General features: G+C 40.1%; 1 protein-coding gene across 8 annotated transcripts in view; it reads left to right on the top strand.

Moving 5' to 3' along the window:
* Positions 1–25747, top strand: part of MEIS2 (Meis homeobox 2) — a 224536-nt gene that overhangs the window by 1295 nt on the left and 197494 nt on the right. For 4 of the 8 annotated variants that reach the window (XM_060759893.2, XM_060759933.2, XM_060759918.2 and 1 more), the window contains exons 2-7: positions 2186–2418; positions 5203–5344; positions 6526–6576; positions 7423–7473; positions 8536–8685; positions 19628–19742. In XM_060759893.2, coding sequence (XP_060615876.2) covers positions 2186–2418; positions 5203–5344; positions 6526–6576; positions 7423–7473; positions 8536–8685; positions 19628–19742 — 742 coding nt within the window. Of the gene's footprint in view, positions 1–90; positions 583–2185; positions 2419–5202; positions 5345–6525; positions 6577–7422; positions 7474–8535; positions 8686–19627; positions 19743–25747 lie in introns of those variants that run through there. The other 4 variants (XM_060759899.2, XM_067462862.1, XM_067462861.1 and 1 more) reach the window with 4 other exon arrangements.

A 25747-nucleotide genomic window follows, 5' to 3' on the forward strand; every position in this document is an offset into this window, starting at 1 on the left:
TGAAATCTCCAACACTTACCTTACGTATCTAATCCTGGCTTAAGAGGGGCCCGGGCGGATTTGTTCTCTCTCTCTCTCTCTCTCTCTCTTGGTCCTGCTGCTCTTTCCAACGAGGAAAAGAGTGCCAAAAGAGAACAACCCAACCCCAAATCGGAGCAACAACCACAACAAAATGTTCCCCGGTTTGGGCTGTGTGTGAGTGAGGGAGCGAGTGAGGGTGTGTGCGCGCGTGTGCGCGTCCGCGCGTGTGCCTCTTTCCCCCTCTGCTGTGCGTGCCCCTCTCTCTGTCTCTGTCTCTCTCTCTCTCTCTCTCCCTCTGAGTGTGTGTCTGCAATTGTTCCGCGCTCCTTCCCTTTCCTCTCCAGCTTTTCCCCCAACCGCGCGGTTTGTTTCCCTGCTCCTCTCCCAGCAGCTCAGTGGCGTGGGGTTCTTTGGGGGGAAAGGCTTCTCCTGCCTGCTGCTCTTCTCGCGCCGTTGCTGCTGCTCCTGCTCCTGCTCCCGTGGCTCTTTCTGAGAAGCCCAGCCACGTCTCTCCTTTTGACAAGGACGAGAAGGGAAAAGTGCTTCTAAATAATGTTTCTGGTAACTTTCCGGTTATTATTTGCTCTCTCCTCTTCTTCCTCCTCTTTCTCTTTCCCCTTCTCTGCCGCTCATCCGGCAGAATTATTAATCTCTTGACTTGCTGGGGTTTTGCTGGCTGGGGGTTTGCGGGCCCCAGAAGATGGGTCCTTCCTAACGAAGCCCCCCTCTCTTTCCACGCTCCTTCCTTTCGCCTCACACAAGCACACACTTTCGGCCCCTTCCTTCCCCGGCTCTTCTCCCCACCACAACTCCATGGGCCCCATTTAGGATTCTTTGAAAGGAAAGAACAGCCCGGTTTCAGTTTGCCAAGCTTCTCTCTCCCCTCTCTTGTTGCGCCTGGTCCTGGTTTGTAGTTTGGGCTTGTTTTGTCTGACTTGTCTGGGTGCTTGACTCTCCTCTGACGTTTTGTTTTTTGGCTTTGTTTTGGTTTTTTTATTATTATTTTATCCCCCTCCTTTTATTTTGCTCTTTCTCTTTCTTTCTTTCCTTCTTTCTTTCTTTCCTTCCTTCCTTCCTTCCTTCCAATTCTCCCTTCCCCTTCTTTCTTGCTTTCTTCCTTCTGGCCCATCTTCTTTTCATTTCCTTCCTTCCTTCCCCTTTAATTTTGCTCTTTCACTGTCTCTTTTCCCCTCCTTCTCTATGTCCCTTCTCTCTTTCTTCTGAACCATTTTCTTCTCCTTTTCTGCCCCAAACCTTCCTTTTACTTGCTCTTCCTTCCTTCCTTCCTTCCTTCCTTCCTTCCTTCCTTCCTTCCATCCCCTTCTCTCTTTCTTTCTTTTGGCCTGTCTTCTCTTCTTTTTCTTTCCCACCTCCCTTTTATTTGGCTCTTTCTCTTTCCTTCACCCCATTTCTCGCTTCCCTTTCTTTCTTTCTTTCTTTCTTTCTTTCTTTCTTCTGGCCCATCTTCTTTTCTTTTCCTTCCCCACTTTCCCATTTATTTTGCTCTTTAACGGTCTCTTTTCCACTCCTTCTCTATGTCCCTTCTCTCTTCCTTCTGGGCCATTTCCTTCTCTTTTTCTCCCCTGACCTCCCTTTCACTTGTTCTTCCTTCCTTCCCCTTCTCTTTATCTTTCTTCTGGCTCATATTCTTTTCTTTTCCTTCCCCCTTCTCCATTTATTTTGCTCTTTCACGGTCTCTTCTCCCCCTTCTCTATTCCTTCTGTGCCATTTCTTTCTCTTTTTCTTCTTTAACCTCCCTTTGACTTGCTTTTCCTTCCTTCCCCTTCTCTCTTTCTTTCTTTTGGCCTATCTTCTATTATTTTCTTTCTCAATTTTCCTTTTATTTGGCTCTTTCTCTTGCACTCTCTTCTTTCCTCTTCTTCTTTCCATTCTTTCTGTCTTTTCCTCTTCTTCTTTCCATTCTTTCTCTCTTTTCCTCTTCTTCTTTCCATTCTTTTTGTCTTTTTAACTTCTTCTTTCCATTCTTTCTCTCTTTTCCTCTCCTCCTTCTCATTCTTTCTCTCTCTTCTGGCCCATTTCCTTTTCTATTTCTGTCTCCCACCTTTTCTTTTTCTCCCCTCCGGTTTCTTTCCCCCTTCTCTCCCTCTCTCTCTCTCTCTTTCTTTCTCTTTCTCTCTCTTTTGGCCCCTTTTCTTTTTGACAGTACGATGAGCTGCCTCATTACGGCGGGATGGACGGAGTAGGGGTGCCTGCCTCCATGTACGGAGACCCCCACGCCCCCAGGCCGATCCCCCCCGTCCACCACTTGAACCACGGCCCGCCGCTCCACGCCAGCCAGCACTATGGAGCCCACGCCCCGCACCCCAATGTCATGCCCGCCAGCATGGGATCCGCCGTCAACGACGCCCTGAAGCGGGACAAAGACGCGATCTACGGGTAGGTAACCCCACGGGAGGGCCTTCCTTCCTTCCTTCCCTCCCTCCTACAGGGGAGCGCTTCTTCCCTCTCAGATCTCGGTTCTGAAACCACCGTGGTCTGATCCGGAGGAGCCCTGTCACGGGCCAGATCTGTACCTACAGTCAGTAGCGTCTCGCCAGTCTCCAGGATTCCTATCCCTAAGCAAAAAGAAGAGCTTTTTGAGAAGGATATTATTGAACTCTGGCCTATCTCTACCGACCGTTTCATGCAGTTCAAACTACAAGGGTTAGGCAACAAACTCCACAAAAGCGGTCGAAAGAAAGGCTCTGTGGTTTCTGTCAACACCACTCGGGACTCAAGCTGGATCCAGGATTTCCGATGGACGGCGAAGACTTTGAAACTAGGTTTGAAACTAGGGCCCCCTTCCACACAGCTGAATAAAATCCCACATGATCTGCTTTGAACTGGGGTATATGACAGTGTGGACTCAGATAACTCAGTTCAAAGCAGATATTGTGGGATTTTCTGCCATGATATTCTGGGTTATATGGCTGTGTGGAAGGGCCCTAGGAAATGGTCAATGTCTCTCTTTCTGCTTCGCCTTCCAAAACCAAAAGGGGATCCAAGCACTTTGGGTTGGTTGAGTTGGACTGCCTTAGCCACCTCCGTGGGATGCCACAGGCCACGAATCCGCGGAGGGGACATGCTTTTGGAAGGAGGGTCAGTTGTTACGACACGACACGGCGGAGAAAAAGTAGATCTGCTCTCTCAGGGCCCTTCCATACAGCCCTGTATCCCAGAATATCAAGGCAGAAAATCCCACATTACCTGAATCCCAGTTCAAAGCAGATATTGCTTTGAACTGGGATATAGGGCTGTGTGGAAGGGCCCTGGGTTATCTCAATCCACAGTGCCACATATTCCAGTTCTAAGCAGATAATGTGGGGTTATTCAGCTGTGTGGAAGGCGGACTAACACCCTCTGTTTTGATCGAGCCAGGCTGCCCAAAGCTTCAGGCTTTGACATTCATTTGCAGTTCTGGACTTGGGAGTAAGCCCCGTTTCCTAAGGCCAGTTTACAAAGCAGCTCCTCTCCAATCAATAGGTCTGGCCGCTTGATGATTTTAGGTGCTAATCTGTAAATGCGAAGGGTTAGTCCTCGGAAGCAACCCGAAATAACCTAGGAAGAGGGATAGGGAGGGATGGTGTTGTTGACATCCCCAGTCCGAAGAAACCCGAGCAGGGCAGCGGGTGAAGGAGAGTCCTCGTCAGGCCACTTTGGGCGCGGATTAGGTTTCTCTGAAGCGGATCTAGTCGCCCTTGGGTCAGAACTCCCTGAACAAAACCGAAGCAGGAAAACGGAGAAAAGGACGTGAGCTTTTCAAAGGCCCCCTCTTCTTCCCCCAGTGTCAGCTCGGACAATAGAGGGAAATTGTTGTTTCAAAGACTTTTTTCCTCTCGTGAGTTGGTGACTGGGCAGTTGCAGTTGCTGTTTTCTCGGGGTGCGCTTGTTCGGCCTTGGGGAACTTTTCCTCTCCTCGCAGCCCCTTCTCTCTCTCCCCTTCCCCACCTTCAGCAAGATGTGTTTGGCCTGCTTCTCATTCCCAGCCAAAGGTCCAGTAGTTTCCCCAAGGAGAAGAAAGTCCCCCTTCTTAGCCTGTGCTGGGTATGTCTTAGCGACCTGGCTTGCTCTCCATGGTTTCCTGGGCCTCTGCGGGAAGGAGGGAAGGAAGGAAGGAAGGAAGGAAGGAAGGAAGGAAGGAAGGAAGGAAGGAAGGGGGGGGGGACCGGGCTGCTCTGGGAAGGCGCGCCTGCCTTGCATGAAGGGCCCCACACTTTCCGCTTTCGGCCTCGCTTCCTAGTGCTGTATTTGCTTCTTCTTTGTGGAAAGGCTGAGGCGTGGAAGGCTGCTTGAACGTGGGCAATGCATGTTTGGCTTGGTTTTATTTTGGAAAGGCAAAAATAATACTTGTTGACCGTCTTTCTCCCCTCCTTCTGTTTCTTCTCCTTCTCTTCCCTCTCTTCTCCTTATTTCTATTCTCCTTCTCTTCCACCTCTTTTTCCTTCTTCCCCTTCCCTCCATTTTTCTCTTCCTCATCCTTCATTTTCTTCTTCTCCCCACTTTTCCCTTATTCTCCTTAATTACATTATTTTCCTCCTTCCTCTTTCCTCTACCTCCTGTCCCTTCTTCTCCTTCTCGTAATTTTCCTCCTTCTTGTTGTTCTTTTTTCCTCATTCTTCACTCCTTCTTTTTCTTTTTCTCTTCCATCTCCTTTCCTGTCTTCTCCTTATTTCTATTCTCCTTCTCCCCTTCTCATCTACCTCTTTTCCCTTCTTCTCCCTCCCTTTATTTTTCTCCTTATCCTCTTATCCTCATCCTTCTTTCTTCTTCTCCTCCTTAATTGTATTATCTTCCCCCTTCCCCTCTCCTCCACCTCCTGTCCCTTCTTCTCCTTCTCTTAATTTTCCCCCTCCTTCTTGTTCATCTTTCCTCGTTCTTCACTTTCTCCTCGTCGTCGGCTTCTTCTTCTTCTTCTCTTCCCTCTCCTCTTTTCTCCTTATTTCTATTCTCCTTCTTCTCCTTCACCTCTTTTCCCTTCTTCTCCTTCCCTTTATTTTTCTCCTTGTCCCCTCCTCATCCTTCTTCTCCTTCTCCTTAATTGTATTATCTTCCACCTTCCCTTCTCCTCCTCCACCACCTCCTGTCCCTTCTTCTCTTAATCTTTCTCCTCATTCTCCTTCTTGTTCTTTTCTCCTCGTTCTTCACTTTCTTCTCTTCCTCCTCCTGGTCTTTGTCCGCCAGGCACCCGCTCTTCCCTCTCCTGGCGCTGGTCTTCGAGAAGTGCGAGCTGGCGACCTGCACGCCCCGGGAGCCCGGCGTGGCCGGCGGAGACGTCTGCTCCTCGGACTCCTTCAACGAGGACATCGCCGTCTTCGCCAAACAGGTCGAACGCGTTTTCTCCCGCCCTCCCCTCCCCTCCCCTCCCGCTTCAGGACTCCTCACCCCCAAACACACCCCTCCGCGCGGGGGAAGCGACCTCTTCCAACCTGGTCACAGAACCATCCCTTTCCCACCCAACAGGGCTGGAGCTGTGCTCTTAGCGAACAGGGAGGAGGGGTTCAGTTGAGGGTGAAAGAGAGGGTCCACTCCTGGGAAGAAGCCCCAGAGCCCTTCCTCAGACTTCCCTGGAAAGGGGCGTGTGGTGAACATGGGGCCAAACTGGGGCAGCCAAGCCACTCTCTCAGCCATTCATTCACCCAGCAGTGGACACGGAGGGCCCTTCCACACAGTCCTGTATCCCAGAACATCAAGGCAGAAAACCCCACATTATCTGAGTGTAGACTGAGGGCCCTTCCAAACAGCCCTATATCAAAGAAATCCCACATTATCTGAGTGTAGACTGAGGGCCTTTCCACACAGTCCTATATCACAGAATATCAAGGCAGAAAATCCCACATTATCTTCTTTGAACTGGGTTATATGAAACCACACTCATATTCTGGGATATAGGGCTGTTTGGAGGGACCCTCAGTCTACACTCAGATAATGTGGGATTTCTTGGATATAGGGTTGTTTAGAAGTGCCCTCAATCTACACTCGGAGAATGTGGGATTTTCCGCCTTGATATTCTGGATATTCTGTGTAGAAGGGCCCAGAGAAACATTCCCCTGTTCACACCTGCCTCAAGTAAACAAGAGTTCTTTCTCCCATCCGGGACATAAGCCCCACTTTCCCGGTGTCCAGCAGAGCACACATCCTCTGAGGATGCCTGCCATAGATACAGGCGAAATGTCAGGAGAGAATGCTTCAGAAACGTGGCCATAACAGCCCGGAAAACTGACAGCAACACAATGATTCCGGCCATGAAAGCTTTCTACAATACATTCCCTGATTTCAAGCTAACTGGGGAAAGGGGTGCCACTGCCAGGAGATCAAGTTCAATTCTGGGAAGCCCCAAAGCCCTCTCTTAGCTTTCTATAAAAGCGGGGGGGGGGGGGGGTCAGCCCTTTTTCACGCCCCCTTCCCACTTAGTCTTGAGACCGGGCTGGGTTGGAGGGTTTGGGAAACGACCCCTTCTTTGCACTGATTCATTGCCTTGCCCCCTACTTCTTTTTCTCCGTGTAGGTTCGGGCGGAGAAGCCACTTTTTTCTTCAAACCCCGAGTTGGACAATTTGGTAAGGTTCGCTCCTCTTCCTCCTTCCCCTCCTTTGTTTTCTTTTTCTTTTCTTTTCTTTTTTTTGGCTTTGACCCCTTTCTGTGGAGGCAACCTGGTCTTTTCCCATCAGGTGTAATTGTCTTTGGCGGGGAGGAGGGAGGCCAGAGGCTTATGGAAAGTGACACTGGGGAAAGAAAGAAAGAAAGAAAGAAAGAAAGAAAGAAAGCGGGAAGAAGGAAAGGAAGGCAAGGCATCCTCCTGATCTTGGGACTTCAAAGGCAGGTCCTTTCCATGCCAAGAGGACAACAAACCCCAGGGTCCCCAATGCATGGCAAAGCTGGGTTGAAAACCCCGGGGAGTCAAAGGGAAGCCAAGGGAATGCTAGCCGGCTTTAGAAAAGAAAGGCTGTGGAGCTGCCCAACTCGATTCTTTTGCAAATAAGGCCGATTTCAATATTCAAAGGGCTAGGGATCTGCTTGGAGAAGAGGGGAAAGCAAACCATCTAGAGGAAATCACCTTTTTAAAGCAGGCCAAGGGGTGGTGAGTGGGTGTCTGAGGTGTTGGGTTGCTCTGCGGATCTTCAGAGAAGCCATTGGGGGGAAAGGACATTCTTTTACAAGTCACTTACCGCTTCCACTGTGAGAAAGAAGAGAGAGAGAGAGATTATTATTTATTTTGGGGGGAAATGAAGTGCTTTAGGTTAAAGTTGAGGCTCAGAATTGCCCAAGCGTGTCCAATGAGCTCAAAATCCTGGCTAATGAGGGTGCGCCTTGCCCTGACAACCTGCCTCTCCCTCCCTCCCTGCCTGCTTTCTTCCCCTTCTCTCCCCCAAATGACAACTCCTTTGCTCCCAATTTTCTTTCAGATGATCCAAGCAATACAAGTCTTAAGGTTTCACCTTTTGGAATTAGAAAAGGTAAGAGCAAGGAGCCCCCTCTAGGCTCTCTTCATCCTTCTCCCCCACCACTTTGGCTTTGATAAACCTTAAGGGAAGCTGAGCTGGACATTGTCACAAGTAGGACTACAAAGCACAACATGGCGCAATGGGTTAAACCCTTGTGCCGCCTTAACTGCTGACCTGGAGGTTGGGTTGCTGACCTGAAGGTTGCTGGTTCAGATCCACGAGATGGAGTGAGCTCCCATCTGTCAGCTCTAGCTTGCCGGGAAATGAGAGAAGCCTCTCAGCAGGATGGTAACAACACATCCTAGTGTCCCCTGGGCAATGTCTCTGTAGATGGCCAATTCTCTCACACCAGAAGTGACTTGAAGTATGTTCTCAAGTCGCTTCTGACATGATTTAAAAAAAGCACAACATGCACTTCTCCCTTTTCTGGAACTCTATTGTATCAGGTCATCTTTTCAAGTGAGTCTTCTTTTCCCCATATATTGTCTCCTTCCCCCCCTTTTTTTATCTCCATAACCTCTCATTTTACCCTGAATATTTCAAAATTAAAGAACTGTTTGTGTGATATAACCATTGTCTCTGAGCAAAACATTAAGATGAAGGAGAGATCAGTCCAATTGAAAAAAGCAAAATGTTAAAATATTTTTTTTTAAAAAAATCCCACTCTAGTACAGAGCTGAGTGCATTATTGTCTTCCCATCTTTCCCCTCTGCTTTGTGCCTATAACCTGCCTATAGTCCAGATTTCAGTGCCTTTGATATTATCCACAAATCGGATTTTCTTCTATCTATAGAGAAGGCTAATGCTCAGTATCCCCCTCCTTCCTTCATTCCCTTTCAAACTTGTTGCTCATGCAAGTCTCTCTGGGGAATAATATGTGCTGTAACAATTTCTCTATTGTTTCCTTACCTTCCACTATTATGCCCCTTAATTAGAGTTACTCTTGGAATAGATCACAGTATTTCTTTGCAACCGGGGAGGGGGGAAACCTTCTTAAGTTGCAACCTGATCTTTTTGCCTCTCCTTTCTCAACAAATTCTCCTTTTGCTTCCCTTTATTTAACCTTCTATCCAGGTTCACGAGTTGTGTGATAATTTCTGCCACCGGTACATTAGCTGTTTGAAAGGCAAAATGCCAATAGACCTAGTTATTGATGAAAGAGATGGCAGCTCCAAATCAGACCACGAAGAACTCTCAGGATCATCCACAAATTTAGCCGATCATGTAAGTCCTTTTGGTCATTCAGTATATCCTTCCATTGTTGTGACATAATCGGTATTTCCCTAGTGTTCCCCTATCTTGTGTTTGTCTGCTCCGACACTTGAAATGATTGTGGCTAGGAAATTTTAAAGTTTTTTCTTAGGCAGTTTGAGAAAAGGAGTTTTTGCTTTGTATTCAAAGACTGTGTGTTGATTTATGGCTTGGAAAATTACTGATTTTGACTTAGGAACTTGTTGGCATTTTTTTTTCAATAGGGAAATGCATTCTTTTCTGCTTTACCATTCTCACGAAACTAGAAGTGATCACCTTAAATTAAAAGCTTGTTTTCTATGATGAGAAGGTGAATGCTGAGAATTATTCACAGTTGTGTGTTGCATGAAAGCAAGTTATAGTTTGTTGTGTTTTTCCATAGTTGCAACTTATTGTAAGAATGATTACCAAGCGCCTGAAGCATCCTCATAATAAATTGCAATAACCTCGATGAGCCAATTATTAACAGTATATTATGGAAGCTGGGAAGAATTATGACTAACTATAGGTTAGGCGGTTGCATTTAACACTTTAGTAGCGGCTGAATAGTTGCTTTGTTGAATGTGGACAAGTAGAATTGCGTGGCTGGGAGTTGTATGATTCAGAGAAGAGTTTCTGAAAAATTAACATAAATATCTAAATGGAGAAGTTGTTTACCATATGGGAAGAAACAAAAATGGAACAGAAAAAGGGCAAATGGTTACATTTGAATGTCAACTATAGCTTCTTTGGAAGAATGTCATAGAGGAAAGGATTTACATAGGTTTTGTCAATGAGCTCTTAAAACAAATGGCAGACAGAGAATATCATAGCAGGAGTGTGATTTTTAACATGTGAGGCTTAAGGATTCCGATGCTTTGTGAAGGCATCTAATAGTGATCCTTATTGTGCTATGGAAGTGAGATATAATAGTAAGGCTGTAAAGTTGATATTAGGTGGACTCAGAGTGTTTATTTGATCTCCCCTTTGCTTTTAAAAAGATGTCAGGTAGTTAAATATTTGTTTGTTACATTTCTTCACAGAAATACCTACCACATGGGCTGCCGGTAGTTTTCAAAGTGTATACAGGCCATTTGTTTCCTTTTCTAATATAGCTGATAGTGTTTGCTTCTTTTGACATCACAGCTGCCCCAAATATTCATGATATTTCAAATTTCACGAGTATAAATCCTATAAAAATATCACCTGAGGGTATTAGGTTTTTAAGCCACTATATTATATCATACATAGCAATGTTTGTAGAATATATCAAAAGTTTCAGAAGTATTTCTTACATGTGATTTAACATTTTAAATCAGTGTGCATTGCACATGACTTTATGGGACATTAGAAATAATATGCATCCTGAAATATCAGTATGCCCTGAAATATCACTATGTAAAGGGAAAAGCCTTTTTGTGTTCTTAGAACTGTTTCGCTGTAAGAGTTTGTTTCTTGTAGGAGAGTCGAAATGGAGCATGCTGATGTTTATACTGAAGAGATTAGATAAACTAGCCTGTTCGGGCTCTGACAGATGGTGACTGCTCAAGCCAATTTGAAGTGGTCCATTATAATATTCAAATTCACTCACACCGATAGGACGATAGGATAAGGCTCAGAGAACTGGTCTTTTACAATTTCTTAACCATCTTTGTGGGAAACCATTCCTGCCTTGCCTTTGATAAACTCTAAAAACAACAATTCAAAGGCATTTTTTTACACCTGCTAAGCTTTATCACCCCATTTGTTCTGAAAGGAGATAATTGTGTAACAAGAGCACTGACTGGGGGGAGAAGAAATAGATCATGTTATTGCACTTAAGCAATTTTGTCTTATTAGACATGCGATTTAACGTCTTCATCCCGCATATAACTTTAAAATTGCTAAATACAGATGGAGATAGTGTATCTATCTGAATTGCTACTTTTAGCTTGTCTGTTATTTTCACAGTACTGTAGTAATCATCATCACTACTAATGATGCATTGTGCAATTTTAATGTACAGATACAAAGACTAAAATGAAATGATTCATTTGTGAATGTCAACCTGACAATTAGAATGGCCAAACATGAAAACTTCTCTAGTTTGATTCCCAAGGTTTATTCTCCCCCCCCCCCCCCGCCCCATTTGCTTTGATATGCATATTTAAAATACAGCCTCAGGCGAAATCTCATTTGGTGAAAGTTGGTTCAGGGGTGATGATGAACCACTTCAGAAGGACACAGGCAGCATGTTGTTTCTTCTGTTTTATCTCTTGGCTCACTGATCAAATCCATAGATCCTTCTCTCTTTTGCATTTGAGATATGGAGAATATTTCAACTGATTCACTATGGATTAATGACAGTTTTAAAAAGAAGTGTAATTTAATTTGTTTTGTGCCAGGGCCTCTCTTGAGGAGATGACAGTTTTTGACAGAGACTTGACACCCCAAATTTCTATACCTCTGTTGAATGTTCTTGTGTATGTTTACGGTCTGAGCCCATTGCAGTGGAAGCAATGGTTGCAACAATGAATTAGGTGCTAACTTAGCTCTCAGTTTTATATTTCACATAGTTTGAAAACAGACTCAAAGCATAGTACATGAAGAAATATGCCAGAAGCTGGTACTTTATAGTTCAAATACTTTATATTTCAATCACAATTCTGCTATGATTATTATATAATTAAATTTGGGAGGAAAATGGTTTAGCCTTTGCAAATCAAAGGCTAAACTTTGCTAGGAAAGATAGATATCCCCACTGCAGCTGGTGACAATACATGTATATGTTGAATTTTATTTCATTGAACTGCTCACTCTTATGTAATACGGTAAGAGTAAGCTGGTCAGGGACTTTACACATTAGATAGAATAGTGCTAGAGAGTGGAAAGCTGCAACTTTTTTATATACTCGGCTATATTTAGTAAATATAACAGCCTGTAATTAGCATCTGAATTTTTAACATCCTCATATATTTTTATTGCAGTAAGGTATTAACTTTAGATGGGTAGAAGTAATTACAACCATGCTGAGGCAAAACCAGACCAGTTAAAAAGTACAGAAGCTATGGTTTAAGTTATGCTTCTTTAGAATAGCAATTCATCACTGTCTCATATATCTTAATTTTAAATTGGCATTCACTCTTCTACTTATTTTTTTACTATGACTAGAATAAATTTAATATTCTGTCTGGTTATTTAAAAATTAAATCAAAATTTAGATTTGTTGATTGTGCATCATCTAAGATTTACAGAGAATCCTTTCTCTGGAAGTCTTGTTGATTTCAACAGGCATGAAACCGTATGCATGTAGCCACTGACAGTACTGAAGCATATGCTGCGATTTCTTCATAAATTATTTTGGGAAAAGATGCAGCCGTCTTTTGCCTGGTTTATAACTCATTTCAAATGTAGTTCTTCCATCATGGAGGTCAAAATGGACATTCATGTCAAGAATACATATGTGGTGGGCCTCATTCTGCACGAGTTGTGCGGGTATATATGACTATAAAATACAAAATCTGGGAAATGAAAGTACATTTTTTCTATATGATGACAATACCCTTATGTAGCTTTTCTCTGATGCACTCAAGTCCCTTCATATCATTAGCTCAATCTTTACACTAGACCCATAAAATAGGTTATATTAAACCCATATTGTATATGGATGATTGAGGCAGAGAAAGTGACTTTCTAAGAACACACATGTTAATTTATTTTAAGGTGCAAAATAAAGATTTTGGCTTTAAAGTATAACACTAATTATTCAGAGTGTGAATGCCACAAACACAAATTTAAAAACATATAAAGCGAAGTAGAGTCTATTCAGGCTGCCGCTGTCGAGTTTGTACTTGCTAGGTTTCTTCCTTGGTAATGCACAAAACTGCTGACATACTTGAAGCAGACTTACCTATGTCACCTGTAAACATTTGTTGTTGTTGTTGTTGTTGTTGTTGTTGTTGTTGTTTTCACTGTTGTTGTTGTTTTTAAACCCTTTAATGAAACTTTTGAAAAGTGTCAAGAGATGCCACTGCTTGGTTTGTATACAATATCTGACGTTTTCTTTTCTGGACAGTAAAATGTTGTATAGATTTTGAGTGTCATTTGAGCAAGGCTGTAACAAAATAAGTAAGTTATACTAGGCCACATACATCTTCCAGTTGCTCAAGTGTGTCCTGAGTTCTTTTGTTAACTAAAAAGTAAAAAACAAAGATCTCTGCAAAATTTTATTAACAACAAATAATATAAACTTGCCAAGAATGCAAGATAAACACCAAAGGCCATTTTGTAGAATTTTGAATTTTGTACCATTCACACTTGGAGTTACCCATGTGAATGAACTCAGTTTTGTGCAGCAGGCAGCTTGTGTGAACTGGATACCCTACAGTTGTAATGGCATTTACCATACCATTACAACTTTTTGTGTGCATGGGGAGGGAGGGAGGAATGGGTAAGAAATGGGGAATACTTGATTGTAATATCAATTTCAATAGGGCTGCTTATGAGTAGGTGGTTCCAGAGTGTGACAGCGTGTTTTCTTTGTGGCTATATTATATGAAATATCCAAAAGGAAAGTGATCCACTCTCATACTACTAGTGCCGATCTGCTGCTAAATGCCATTGTTTGTGTTTTAAATTTTTACAAATTTTAAAGTTACACTAGGTGTTAGTTCCAGTGATGAGTAACTAATTTTGTAGCTGACTTTGTCACTAATAATCTTGGCTGAAATATTGCTTGATTTTTAAAATGTTGCTAACGTCCATGACATTCCTTATATGTGACACAACACTTTCAAATAAACTACTGGGAAGGCAGTCACTATCTTAAATGTGGTTAAGATTTCATTCTTGGTATCTGAATTACCTTATTGGGCAAGGTGTTATTAAATGAAGTATTAGCATTCCGTTCTTGGTTTTGTTGTTGTTTTGCCTTCTGTACCATTTTTACGGTGTAGACATGGGTCTTTATTACTGGACATACCTTTCAGAATACCATGCAGTAATAATTTAATGGCATAACATTAGCTCTTAAGAGAAATTGCCTTATAGAGATAAAGAGACACGGCATCAATTTTAGACCTACAAGTGGTTTACACATTAGATGACAAGTTTTGTTGGATTGATCAAATACAAAGGATATAATATTTTAAATTAAACTACAGGAGTCATTATGCAATGAGAAATTTAACATTCTTTAAAAATATTGAAATGGGGTATTAAAGTAACCAAATTATAATTCTTCATCAAGACATCCACTGTTATGTACACAATGGACAATTTTTTATTGAATCCTATAAAAGAATCTTAGATATGTACACAATTATCAATTGCTGTGTGTTTCAGATGAAATAGGGCAAACCAGTACTACAAACTTATTTTTAATGCACACGTTATCTATAAAGTCAAATTAGTGGGCACATACATATACATTGACCTACTAATGTTTTTTTGTATATTGCTGTTCAGCTCAGAAAACTTTGAAATTTCATGTACTACTTTATAGTCATGAATTCTAGGTATAATAGATGATGCTCTCATCTGGTACAATATGTTGCATCTTGTAAAATGCTAGAGCAGAGGACCAAATCCTGGTTACAATAACCTGAGTAGTTTATCTGGTTGCCACAGTATATGGATGACACACCATGTGGATGACTTAAGATCTCATCTACTTTATGGCTATGCCACAGATGAAATGAAATGAAATGAGATGAGATGGACTTGGTCTATAGCCATTGTTCCATACCAAATTTTCCATGCTCACACATGTGAAACTGATTTATAAGAACTGCATTGCATCCTGTGCATAGGATGCATTATACATCTTCTTAATAGGAATCCAGAGATGGAAGTTCTTTTCTTTCTGTTAACGAAACAGAATACTTTATGCATTCAATGGGTATGGGAAGAGTCTGCTTTTGAATTTTGTACAGATTTGAAATACCTATCAAAATCAATGGATTCTGTATTTTTCAGTTTACTTAACAGCATCACTAAAGCACTTAGATGTTGTTATTTTGATCTTGCTCATACTACTGTGAAATGCAAGTAACTTCATCACAGCAAATTGAGCTGAAGCACTATAAAAGCAGTATGAGATCAGAATCAGTCCCAGAGGAGGTCCTTGCATAATTAAAGTGATTTGGCCCAGTGGAAGTTTGAGTTGCATAAGGAATGTGGAGTTAATCCATCTGTATCTGTGTAAGCTGTCATTTACACAGAAGTCTGAAGCTTGTTAAACTCTTGTCCTTGGCACTGAGCAAGATCAGTGACCAGTACCCAGGCACATAAGAAATCACATACCTATGTAAAATTGTAACAAATAGTTACTAGAACAGGTTTGCTTTGAAGATAGTTCCTTTAAGAAACCTTCCAAATCCTGTAGTAGTTAAAACACTTCAAACTTCTGCTAGATTTGTAACAGCAAAATGGCAACACAGCAGATTTGCTTAGCATACCTTGAGAATTTTGTCCTTTTCCTGCCTTCTCTAGGTTTAGCAAAATTCAATGGTAGTGCTAAATCAATTTTTTTAACTTTCAAGGGAAAAAAACACTAGCAAAATTGTGTTTCTCTGGAAGGCAGTGTGCATAAATGAGAAACAGCGGATAGCTGCAGAGTGATCTCTTGTGGCCCTGCTAGTACAAGCCTTTCCCATATTGTCTCCTGCTTTTATATTAATTACAACTTGCATTATCAGCTGTGAGTCTGTAGCCCAGCAAATAGAAAATACTGCCCCTGGAGACTTAGCTTCTTGTATCTATTTTCCATCTCCTTCTATTGTGTGCCACTCAGTATTCACTGCTTTTCTCCTGGTAACACTGCTCTTTAACACAATTAGGTAAGAGCAAGAGGAGCGCCATATTTGACTCCCAATTATTAAAACTACAGGGAATAGATACATGTGCATTTTGCCTTACACGGTAGAGCACGTTTAGCTGGTGATTAAATACAACATCTTCATATATTTTATTGTTTATGCATAGACAGCAATTGTGTATGCAACGTTAAGGAATATGTTGTTGTGCTTGTGCATAGCTAATGAATTTTCTACCCTGCTCCACTTTTATTGCCTAGGGTGGATAACATTTTTAGAGCTATTATTTTAAAATTTTAAATCTACAAAAATAGTTGTCAAGCCCATATTGTCAATAAAAAGTCTTATTTACATAAGTATTTGTGGGTTGAATCTAATGTAGATCAATCTTTTCAGAGGGTCTGTATACACTCAAATTGGCTTCTGTATGATGCAACATGTGTTGTCTACATGGAGGACATCTCACAAGTATAGAAACCTGTTCATTTCTCTGGCTGTCACCCTCTCTCTGCTCATTTAGCCCACCCAAAATGAAGTATATGTCACATGTCAGATTTTTGGCATGACACTGCAGCACACATATGAAGGTAGAAAAAAGATTTGAGATATATTACACACATATATGATGATAATGCCACAGGCTCTCTATGCCTGAAAGGTAGCACAGGTTGACTGAAAAATACAATAGACATGGCCTTGAATAGTTTTGAGAATAAGCTTAGAGGCACAAGAAATGTCATTTCAAAAAGTGGGTTCAACCAGGGTATGCAATGTCATGTACCATCCAGAAGACATTGCAGTCAATTCAAAATTTAAACATAACTTCCCAACATGCAAAAATAGGAATGCCAATTAGGCCACTGTCTATAGTAACTGAGCATTGCACAATTTTAAACACCCATAGAGAACATCTCTCTGTGTTTCTTGATATCAACATGGTTTGTAGATAAACTTCTGCTGCTCAATCTGAAACCATGATAGAACAAAAGAGTGGATGCTGTCTTTCAGATACCTGGGCCCAATTTCATAGCAACAGGTGGTCAGTCTACATATAACTGGAATATGAAAAGAAAGCTTTCCAAGATAGGCTTGGTTCCCCCTTCTTACCTTATCTATATTGTGTTTGGGAGAACATCTCTGACTATTTGATAGTCTAAGGGCTTTTCCACACAACCACATAACCCAGAATATCCAGGCAGATATCTGATTTGAACTGGGTTATCTGAGTCCACACTGCCATATATTCCAGTTCAAAGCAGATAATGTGGGATTTTCAGCTGTGTGGAAGGGACCTACAAAGATACTACTACCTTGTCCTTTTTAAAAAAATTAAACAAAAACAAAAACTACAATGCATTATCTTTTCGAACTCCTAAACTGCCTAAATATATTCATTCTTAGGAAACCTGTTGTGATCCACTCCAAGCCATTTATGGTTTAAGAAACAAAAAGCCTGCCTAGCTTTTGAAAAATTGTATGACAAATTTTGGTTGACATTAACATAACTTGTTAAACACTTGTGAAAAGTTTAGCCCAGGCCAACATGTTGCAATTATGGGATGTATAAAAGTAGGTTCCAGCATGATGGTGGAGGGCTAAACTCATGCCATGCTATTGTTTCTTGCCCTTTTCATGTGTTTCTTCTAGCTCTTTATCTGATTACCATCCGGCAAACAGCTGACGCTAAGAGGCTACAGAGGGCTGAAGTGCTCCTGTCTGCTGTTTGCCTTTAGCTTGAAGCTATTTGAGTGGTTTCCTAACTCAGAGATAAAAAGAGGAGCTCATAGGCGCAATCCGTTTAATCGAGACTGCACAGATACTTGCTTGATCGTGGCATTTTATTTCCATACAAGACTCCCTAAAATTTCATCTGCTATACTTATTTGATTGTATAGTATTTTTGTTGCATTCTACTTTTCCTTTTGGGTTTATAGCAACTGGACATTGCAGCATGATGGTATTATTATTTTTTTACTGGGAGAAATATAAATAACGGCTGTATTTTTACTTGAAGTACTGATCTTATCAATATTGTGCTTCATAGCTATTGTTTGTTGTGGTTCTGGATCATGTTGAAATTGCTTCATACATTTATCAGCTGACTAACCTGAAATTTATGTTTTAAACATTGCATTTTAGGTATGATTTTATTTGATAGATTGTTCTGTTGACCTAAGTAAGAAGTTTGTATGATTATTGTTCATGGGCTATTTTATGTAGCTCTGACATTATTCAATGGGTAGCATTCTTTTTTCTTCTGGATTCAGGATAATATCCATTTAGTTTATGTGAAAGTGTGATAGTAGAACATTACTATGCAGCTTAACTTAATATAGTTGTAAGACAAATAGTATTCATTAGATGTTTGTAGATGATAACATAAAATAGTGTTGTTGTCGACAGGTCATACTTGCCTTAGGCTGTGACAATTCAGATGTCATTAAAAGAAAGAAAACAAGTCCTTGATATATGTGGGAAGGAGAATTGCCCACCTCTATTTCCAGGTGGAACTGAGCATTTGTAGGATGTAGTCTTTGGGTTCTCCGCATGTGGCACTAAAACATTTTGTGTGAATAATAATACAGCTGGATTCTGACTGCTCTCTACACTTATGTTTTCAGTGTACTTACAACTAATAGCTACTGGTTGGTATAACAAGGGATCTTTCTCTGTGGGACGATGATTCCCCACCTATATGAAACATATAACACACACGTGTGTTAAACATCATGTATGCTACTTACATGAAGAAAACAATTTGGAAGCTATTCTGTTTTGTTGTTACAGATTATTTAGCAAAAAACAATTTCTTGTTAGGGAATGTTTAATTTAAATAGTCATATATAGGTGACAAGTAATGCAGGTCCAGCCCTAAGTCTGATCTATTGCATGTGTTCTTACTCTCCTTTTCTGCCAGAGGAAATTCCATCTCTTGCCTGCCTTCATGTGGTGCTGATAAAGCTTTTCCTGTACAGTAGAATTCCTGTTTTCCTTTAAGCAGCAGCAGGGTATTGGGAATGATCAGGAAAGGGGAGGAGGACTAAGAGGAGAATATACTTCACGAAGTAGCACTCAGTTGTAACTTTCAGTTCTCTTCACTTACTCTTCTAAAACAGTAGTTTTTCTTTCCAGAGAAAAAGAATAGTCACGAAATTGAAAAGCAGCAGGAGTTATGAGGCTGAACTTAGTAAATTTTTGCTAACAATTCTATGATTATTACCCCTTGTGCTCTCTTTAATTATATTTCAATAAAATAATGCTGTCACTTGAGCAGACAGGTTAATTAGCTTGTGGTTACTGTGGATGGTCTTGGACATCTAGAAAACTTTTAAATGTGTCACCTTTTAAAAAATGCATTTCCCATCCTCTTAATCAGGCATGCATTTGTTTACATTGTTTTTTGTAACCATATGGCAGAGATATTTTGTAGGCATAATTATCAATTAATTTATCTCAGGATTATAATAGGCAAAGAGTTGTTGGGGAAGATGAGCTAATAGAAAACATAAAAAAACAGAGAACACAAGAGCTCAGCTATTAATCTGATCTTACTCATAACATTTTTATTTAATTGTTAGACCTGCAATTCTGTAATCATTTACTTTGACATAAGTCCCAGTGAACTTAGTAGAGCTTATTTCTGAATCGATATGGATAGGATTGCACTGCATCACTCAGATTGTAGTGTAGAGAGTTAAAATAACACCACAAGTTTATCAAAAGTATTATTTTTTTAAAAAATAATTGAAAGCATATTGCTTCTGAGTGTTTAAAAAATCCCAAACTTTGGGATTTCTTTTATGGGCAGGTGGGATTTTTAAATTGTTATGTGGAGCACCCTTAATTTGGGAGCAAATTATGCTTGAATTAATGCTGTTGGAATATAAAGTTGATTTGTATGTTTAATCTTATACCTATTACAAGGAAAGTCCAGTGGGGCTTACCTATTGGTAAATATTACAGGATTGTAGTTTTAGTGTGCTCCATCTCTAAATAGGATTTGCATTCGAGGAAATTTTTCAAATGCTAATGTATCTACTTTTTTTTTTACCTCCCCTCCCATCCTTTTGCTTCCCAAATTCCTGGATTTGCTATGGGAATGATAACTGTGATGACAAAATAAACCAATACTGTGACACCAGAATCCTTCCTCTTGGAGAGACCACGACGATGCCACCTCAACGCACTCAGCAGGCACACCAGGGCCTTCCAGTGGGGGCCATGCTTCTCAGAGTGGAGACAACAGCAGCGAGCAAGGTAAAAGGTCAAGCTTTTTTCCCCCTGTGCAAAGTAGGCATGACTAAAATAACTCCAGTGTCTTTTATTATATCAGTACATCTGCCTTAGCATAAACACAGAGTGGCAGGCTTGTGGGGTAATCAGCTGTAACTTAGGGAGACACTGATTTCCTTTTCTCAACCTACTTAGCTGTATTTTTATTATTATTTCAGAGTTAAATAACTAATCTTCAAACAAGCTTTGCAATAACAATTGATTAGTTCTGCCAATTCCTTTACAAATTTCGTTATCTACAGTTTGTTTTTGTGTGTTATAAGTAAATATCATGACAGACGTATGCTCCAGCTGTGATGCAGCAATTCATACTGGTTCTAAACTGAAAATTTAATTTGTATTGGCAGATTAAAAAGGGGGCTTCAATAGCCAGTTGAAATGCTTTTAACTCACCATAGAAAAAAGGACATCTCAACTCACACCATGGACACACAAATACTCACATCCATGCAGCCATTGCCAGGGCTGTGATCCATAGCATGTTTCACAAGTAGCCCTGTTAAAATTAAAAGACACTTTTGTTTGCACATTTCTACTTGCACATGGTCTGATTTAAATCAGGAAGATTCCCCTTCCCCCAGTTAATGTTTTCAGGATTGCAAAAGTATTGTGCCTGTTTACTCACCATGGCTTCAGCACAGCAGAAGTGTACTGTATATATACTTACTCAGAAATATTTCTCATCAAAATCAGTGTTGCTTCCTTCTGAGTTACAATGTAAGTTTATATTGTAATTCCCACTACTATCAGTGATGTTTTACTTCATAATATAGTTCCCCTGGTACCATCCTAAAGGTTCTGGATTACAGTTACCAGCACTCATTGCCATTGACCATGCTGACTGGGTAGGCATGATTTGAGTTGAAATCCAGAATATTTGGAGGGCATCAAGTTGGAAGTGGCTTCCTTAGTACGTGATTTTTTTTTTCCTGTACAATTCACAATGTAATCCTACATATGTCTCATTGTGATTCAAGGGGTCTTTTTCATGGGCAAATGGGTACAGCCCAAAACTGTTCATGTCATTGGTTTCAATGCCACTAACACAGCAGAAAGGGATAATGTGCCAAAAGATCACCTAAGTTAGGTGTTGCAATTTTTTAAAAAACCTCAGTCCCTGCACCCCTTTAAAACATTTTAAATGGAATGTAAAATGTTTTCCATTTATACAATGTCACAAAATTGTTTTCACAGTGGTTTCTTATAGTATTGTATATTATAGTTAGAACAATACAATGTGGAAGCCTGTTGTACTGGTCTGTAAAGAATGACATTTCAGATGTGTGGCGGTCAGGTGTGATTGTCCTTTGTATGAGGAAAAGTGGGGAGAGTGTCTGCCTTTAATCATTTTGTTGAAAAGATTTAAAATACCAGGTGATCCTATTGAAATTGTTTATAGGGTGGTTTTTGCCTGTTGGAATAGATGGGGTTATGCTATGTGATAGATTTCTTTATATATTTGTGGTAATTGTAAACAATGTGCTAATTAAACCAGGTGAATATTTCTTATAACAGTGAAAATATATTTTCATTCTCCACAATGTATACATACACTGTGATCCTTTACATGTTTTTTCAAGACCATGAACATCATTGTAGGGATATCCACACAAATGGAGTCCAACTACACATGAGGCTTGAGTACTGAATTTCTGACATGTTTTTTCTTCTCTAAAAAGCCCACTGAATCAAGGCCAGATGGTGCATCTACCAGTGGTTCCCAACCTTTAGTCCTCCAGGTGTTTTGGACTTCAGCTCCAACAATTCCTAATAGCTGGTAAACTGGCCTGGATTTCTGGGAGTTGAAGTCCAAAACACCTGGAGGACCAATGGTTGGTAACCACTGAATATTGTATAATTAATGTAATTTGATACTACCTTAATGCCATGACTCAATGCTACGGAAACATGGGATTTGTAGTTTGGTGAAGCACCAGCACTTTGGCAGAAAAAACTAAAGACCTTGTGAAACTTGAGCTCCCCAAATTATACTGAGCCATGCAGTTAAAGTAGTGTCTAGATGCATTAATTCTATAGTGTAGATTCACAGAGCTGTTTCACCATAAGAATGTTTACACATATTTTTAGACACAATATATTTGGTGTATCGTTCAGGGAGAGTCAAGGATTGTTCTTCTGCTTTCTGAATTAATACTCAATGGCAAACTTGGGTTTGCTGCGAAACAATGCATTGAAATTTACTTTCATTTCTTAAACAGTCCACTGGATCTTGATAAAACAACTTCTCCCCAGAAGTGCATTCTTCTGTGTATATGTAGAGAAATGCTCGGAACAAGACTGGCAAATTTTCAACTTTCTCAGACAAGTTTTCTCAGACAAGTAATCAGTGGTAGCAACTGAATTAGCAAAGAAAAAAGTCATGTTTATTCATAATTAGTTAACAGTTTAAAAAACTCATAATATATTTCCCAATTTCTGTTTAATAGTCTATTCTGTGATTTAGAATTAATAGTCAGCCTTTCCTTAAAAAATTATTATGCTAATATTAGAAAGGAAAATGTCAACTTTCTTGAATTTTTTGTGTATCAGGAGCAAGTTGAGAAACTTTCTTGATAGCGAGAGTGTATTCATAGGCATAGAGATGTAAAGCACTCAAATTCTCATCCATCACCATAAATAGGGATTCCGAGCCCCAAAGATAGGAAATGTAAAATGCTCAAAATGTGACTGTTTGGAGGATGTCACTGTTTCTTTAAAGCTCTCACAGGCCTTAAAGGTCAGACTTGTAGACGGCTCAACAATGTTTACATTACGTTCATGGACAAATTCTTTTAGCCAATCAGTATACCCTTGCAAGCCCAGTTAATCACCTTCACTGCTATTTCATTTAGTAAAGCAAGAATATCTGTATATCTGACATGCAGTGTTTTGTAGAGTTAGCATCCCAGTGTGTTCTGACATTGTTGTGGCAATTTAACCATTGACACTCATACTGCGATTAGGAAAACTGGATGGGAAGGCCTTGATGGTCACAATCCCCTTCCCTTCTCAGGAAACGCCAGCTAGAGAAGGCAGTAGCTAAAAGAAACAGTCTGTTGAATTTGCCTTCAGCATTTCCTCTGGATGGGCACTATCAGCAAATAGTTACAGGAAACCTTTCCAGAGAAATGTACATGAACTCTCTGGGAGAATAGGGTCTGCAGAAGTTAAAATTTCTAGGTAATACTTTCATATCTTTTTCTTTTATTCTTTTTTGTCCCTTTTCTACATTTGGGTTTTGGGTTTAAAAGGAGATGTATACAACTGTGTACAACTAATAGGAAAGAATGACCTGTTCCATCTTTCTGCTCCCCAGCCAACTGGGAATAAAACTCTGCCTTCTTAATTCTTCTTAAATCTTTTATTCTTTTATATAAACACTGTGCTGCTCTTATTGTAACCAACCTTTATCTAATTCTCTAACTTTGTTTCATAATACAACACTCTATGTAGCTGCTGGTTTCCTCGGAATTCCACTACATCAGTAAATTTTTGTTATTGGTTGTTGATTTTGATGCCTGTTTTATATTGTTACAATGTTGTTCTTTTACTTTGTTTTAAACTGTTACATATTTTTATGTGTTACATTTTAACTGTTCTGATCAGGCTTGGCCCCATGTAAGCCGCCCCGAGTCCCTTCGGAGAGATGGAGGCGGGATACAAAACCTACAACAACCCAAAGTTATTATTTATTTATTTATTTATTTATTTAGAACATTTGTATCCCATCGTATTCTCAACCTTCAAAGAGGGACTCAGGGCAGCTTTCAACAATATAAAAACACCAATAAATACACAATTACTTAAAACAGTTCACTAGGTTTAAAATGTCCTCCAAATCAGTCCAAAAATGTGGTCCATAAAATCTCATCTTCATCAATAAAAACCAATTATTCTGCAAACGCTTGCTCCTACAGCCAAGTTTTAAGTGTCTTGCGAAAAGTCAGGAGGGAGGGGGCAGATCTAACCTCTTTAGGGAGGGAGTTCCATAGCCAAGGGGCTACCATGGAGAAGGCCCTGTCTCTTGTCCGCACCAAACGTGACCGTGATGGTGGCTGGACCAAGAGCAGGGCCTCCCCAGATGATTTTTAATTTTCTCTTGGAAAAAAACACACCTAAAACAGTGCTACATTAATATCTCTCATCTTGCTGTAAAACTCAGATCATTTTCTTCATTTCATGCCTTTTGTATCCCATTCCCCATATAGTTTGCCAGCATAAGAAATATTGTTTTATATACATTTTTCAGAAGTCAGTAAAATATGTTTTGCTTATTCAGTTAGCTTTTGATATGTTTGTTCTCTTACAATAATTTCTGATTCACTTGTCAGCATGTTGTTAGTTGATAAGTTTGAGAGCAAGATGCAATGTGTAAATTTTTGTTCGTTCTGGAATGGGCTTTGATTAGTAAGATTTTGACTCTGGAGGGACTCGTGGAAGGACAGTACGGCATTATGATTGCATGAGCAAATACTTTAGTCAGTTATGAGTGAATTGAAATCCTGGCACTGTAAGAGTTAAACCCTTTGGGCACTGTACAGTGAAAGATAATCCTAATTATATTAGCTGGGCTCAGTGTTGTTTTTAGCATGTCATCTTGTTCGTACAAGAGAAAACTAAACTATACTGTACACTGTAGTAGAGTAAGTATTAGTGTACTCTAGAGCAATTACTATTTTAACAGTGATTCTGATCTACTGACGCCAATTTTTGTCAGAAAATATTATTTCAATGGAAAGCAAAAAGTATATATATTTGGATTACTTTTGTTTTTATTAATTTATTTAACAATAAGAACTAAGTAAGTTTGTTAATAGAAATGAAATAGTGAAATATGTTATAAAAGGAAAAAAAGTGAGGAAGAAGCTGATTTAATGGTCTAATGAGGCCATCTTCCAGAGACTTGTTTTGTGTAAGGCTTGCTTTGACCTTTCACTTTGCTCAGGAGCCCAACGCTTCATTTTTCACATTCTTGCAATTACGTTAACGCTTCAAGCATTTCTGACTCCAACTCAGCTAGCAACACCAGGCATAACTCAACACTGTGAGTTTTTCCTCCTCTCTGTAGATTCATTAACAGGTCACCGGGGTCCCAACTGAAATTTAAAACTGACTGGTTCTGTTGGGTTAGTTGAGTTATGGCAAGAAAGATAGCAGGAAAGGGGCTGAGAGAAGGGGCGAAGAGAAAGAAGGCTAGGGTTTTGCCAGGCAATGCATGTGTAAAACCTTAACCAGCACTTTAAAAGGTATGTGCAGTTATATCATCCCACAATTTGTCTGGCAAAAGGATATGTAAGCCTTCTGATGTACTACATTTCCTTTATTCAGTATAGATAAAGTTTTTGAAAAGGGAAAATTGAAAAAAAGTGCTTTAAATTGCTAACGGTTTGATGTTCCATGCCATGGGACTGGATGTTTTGCACAGACTTTTCAATCTTTTATAGTGTATTTATAGGGTATTTCAGATAGTGAATATGTTGGATTATGCATGAAAAGTATAAAATAAATCATATTTAACATTTATAACCAGTAAGAAATACTTGTTCCATATTTAATAAGACAACCATTCCATTTACACTCTTTCCTATACTAGTTGGACTGATCACAAAAAGTACTGAGATTTTAAAACACTTAAGGAACTATTTCTTCAACATCCACCCAATAGACACGAGACATGCTTCTTGGGTCCTTCCACAGAAAATCTACAGGGTGTTAATAACTCTTGAGAAAGACAAAGATGATATTGAGAAAGCAGAAAATCTAAAAGTATGTTTAGATGTACGTAAACAACCAGTGTGGAAGCAGATATATAATGTGATGCATATTTGCTTCTGCATCAGTTTCCCCCTCACTGAAATGGCAAGATTGATGTATATAACATCACCATTAAGTTCTACTTTTTATTGACTATATCTTGTTGCCTGCAGTTATATCCAGATCAGAGCCAATATTCATAAAAGTTCCCTAGG

This window comes from Anolis sagrei, chromosome 1 (genome assembly GCF_037176765.1).
Source record: "Anolis sagrei isolate rAnoSag1 chromosome 1, rAnoSag1.mat, whole genome shotgun sequence".
Lineage (NCBI taxonomy): Eukaryota > Metazoa > Chordata > Lepidosauria > Squamata > Dactyloidae > Anolis > Anolis sagrei.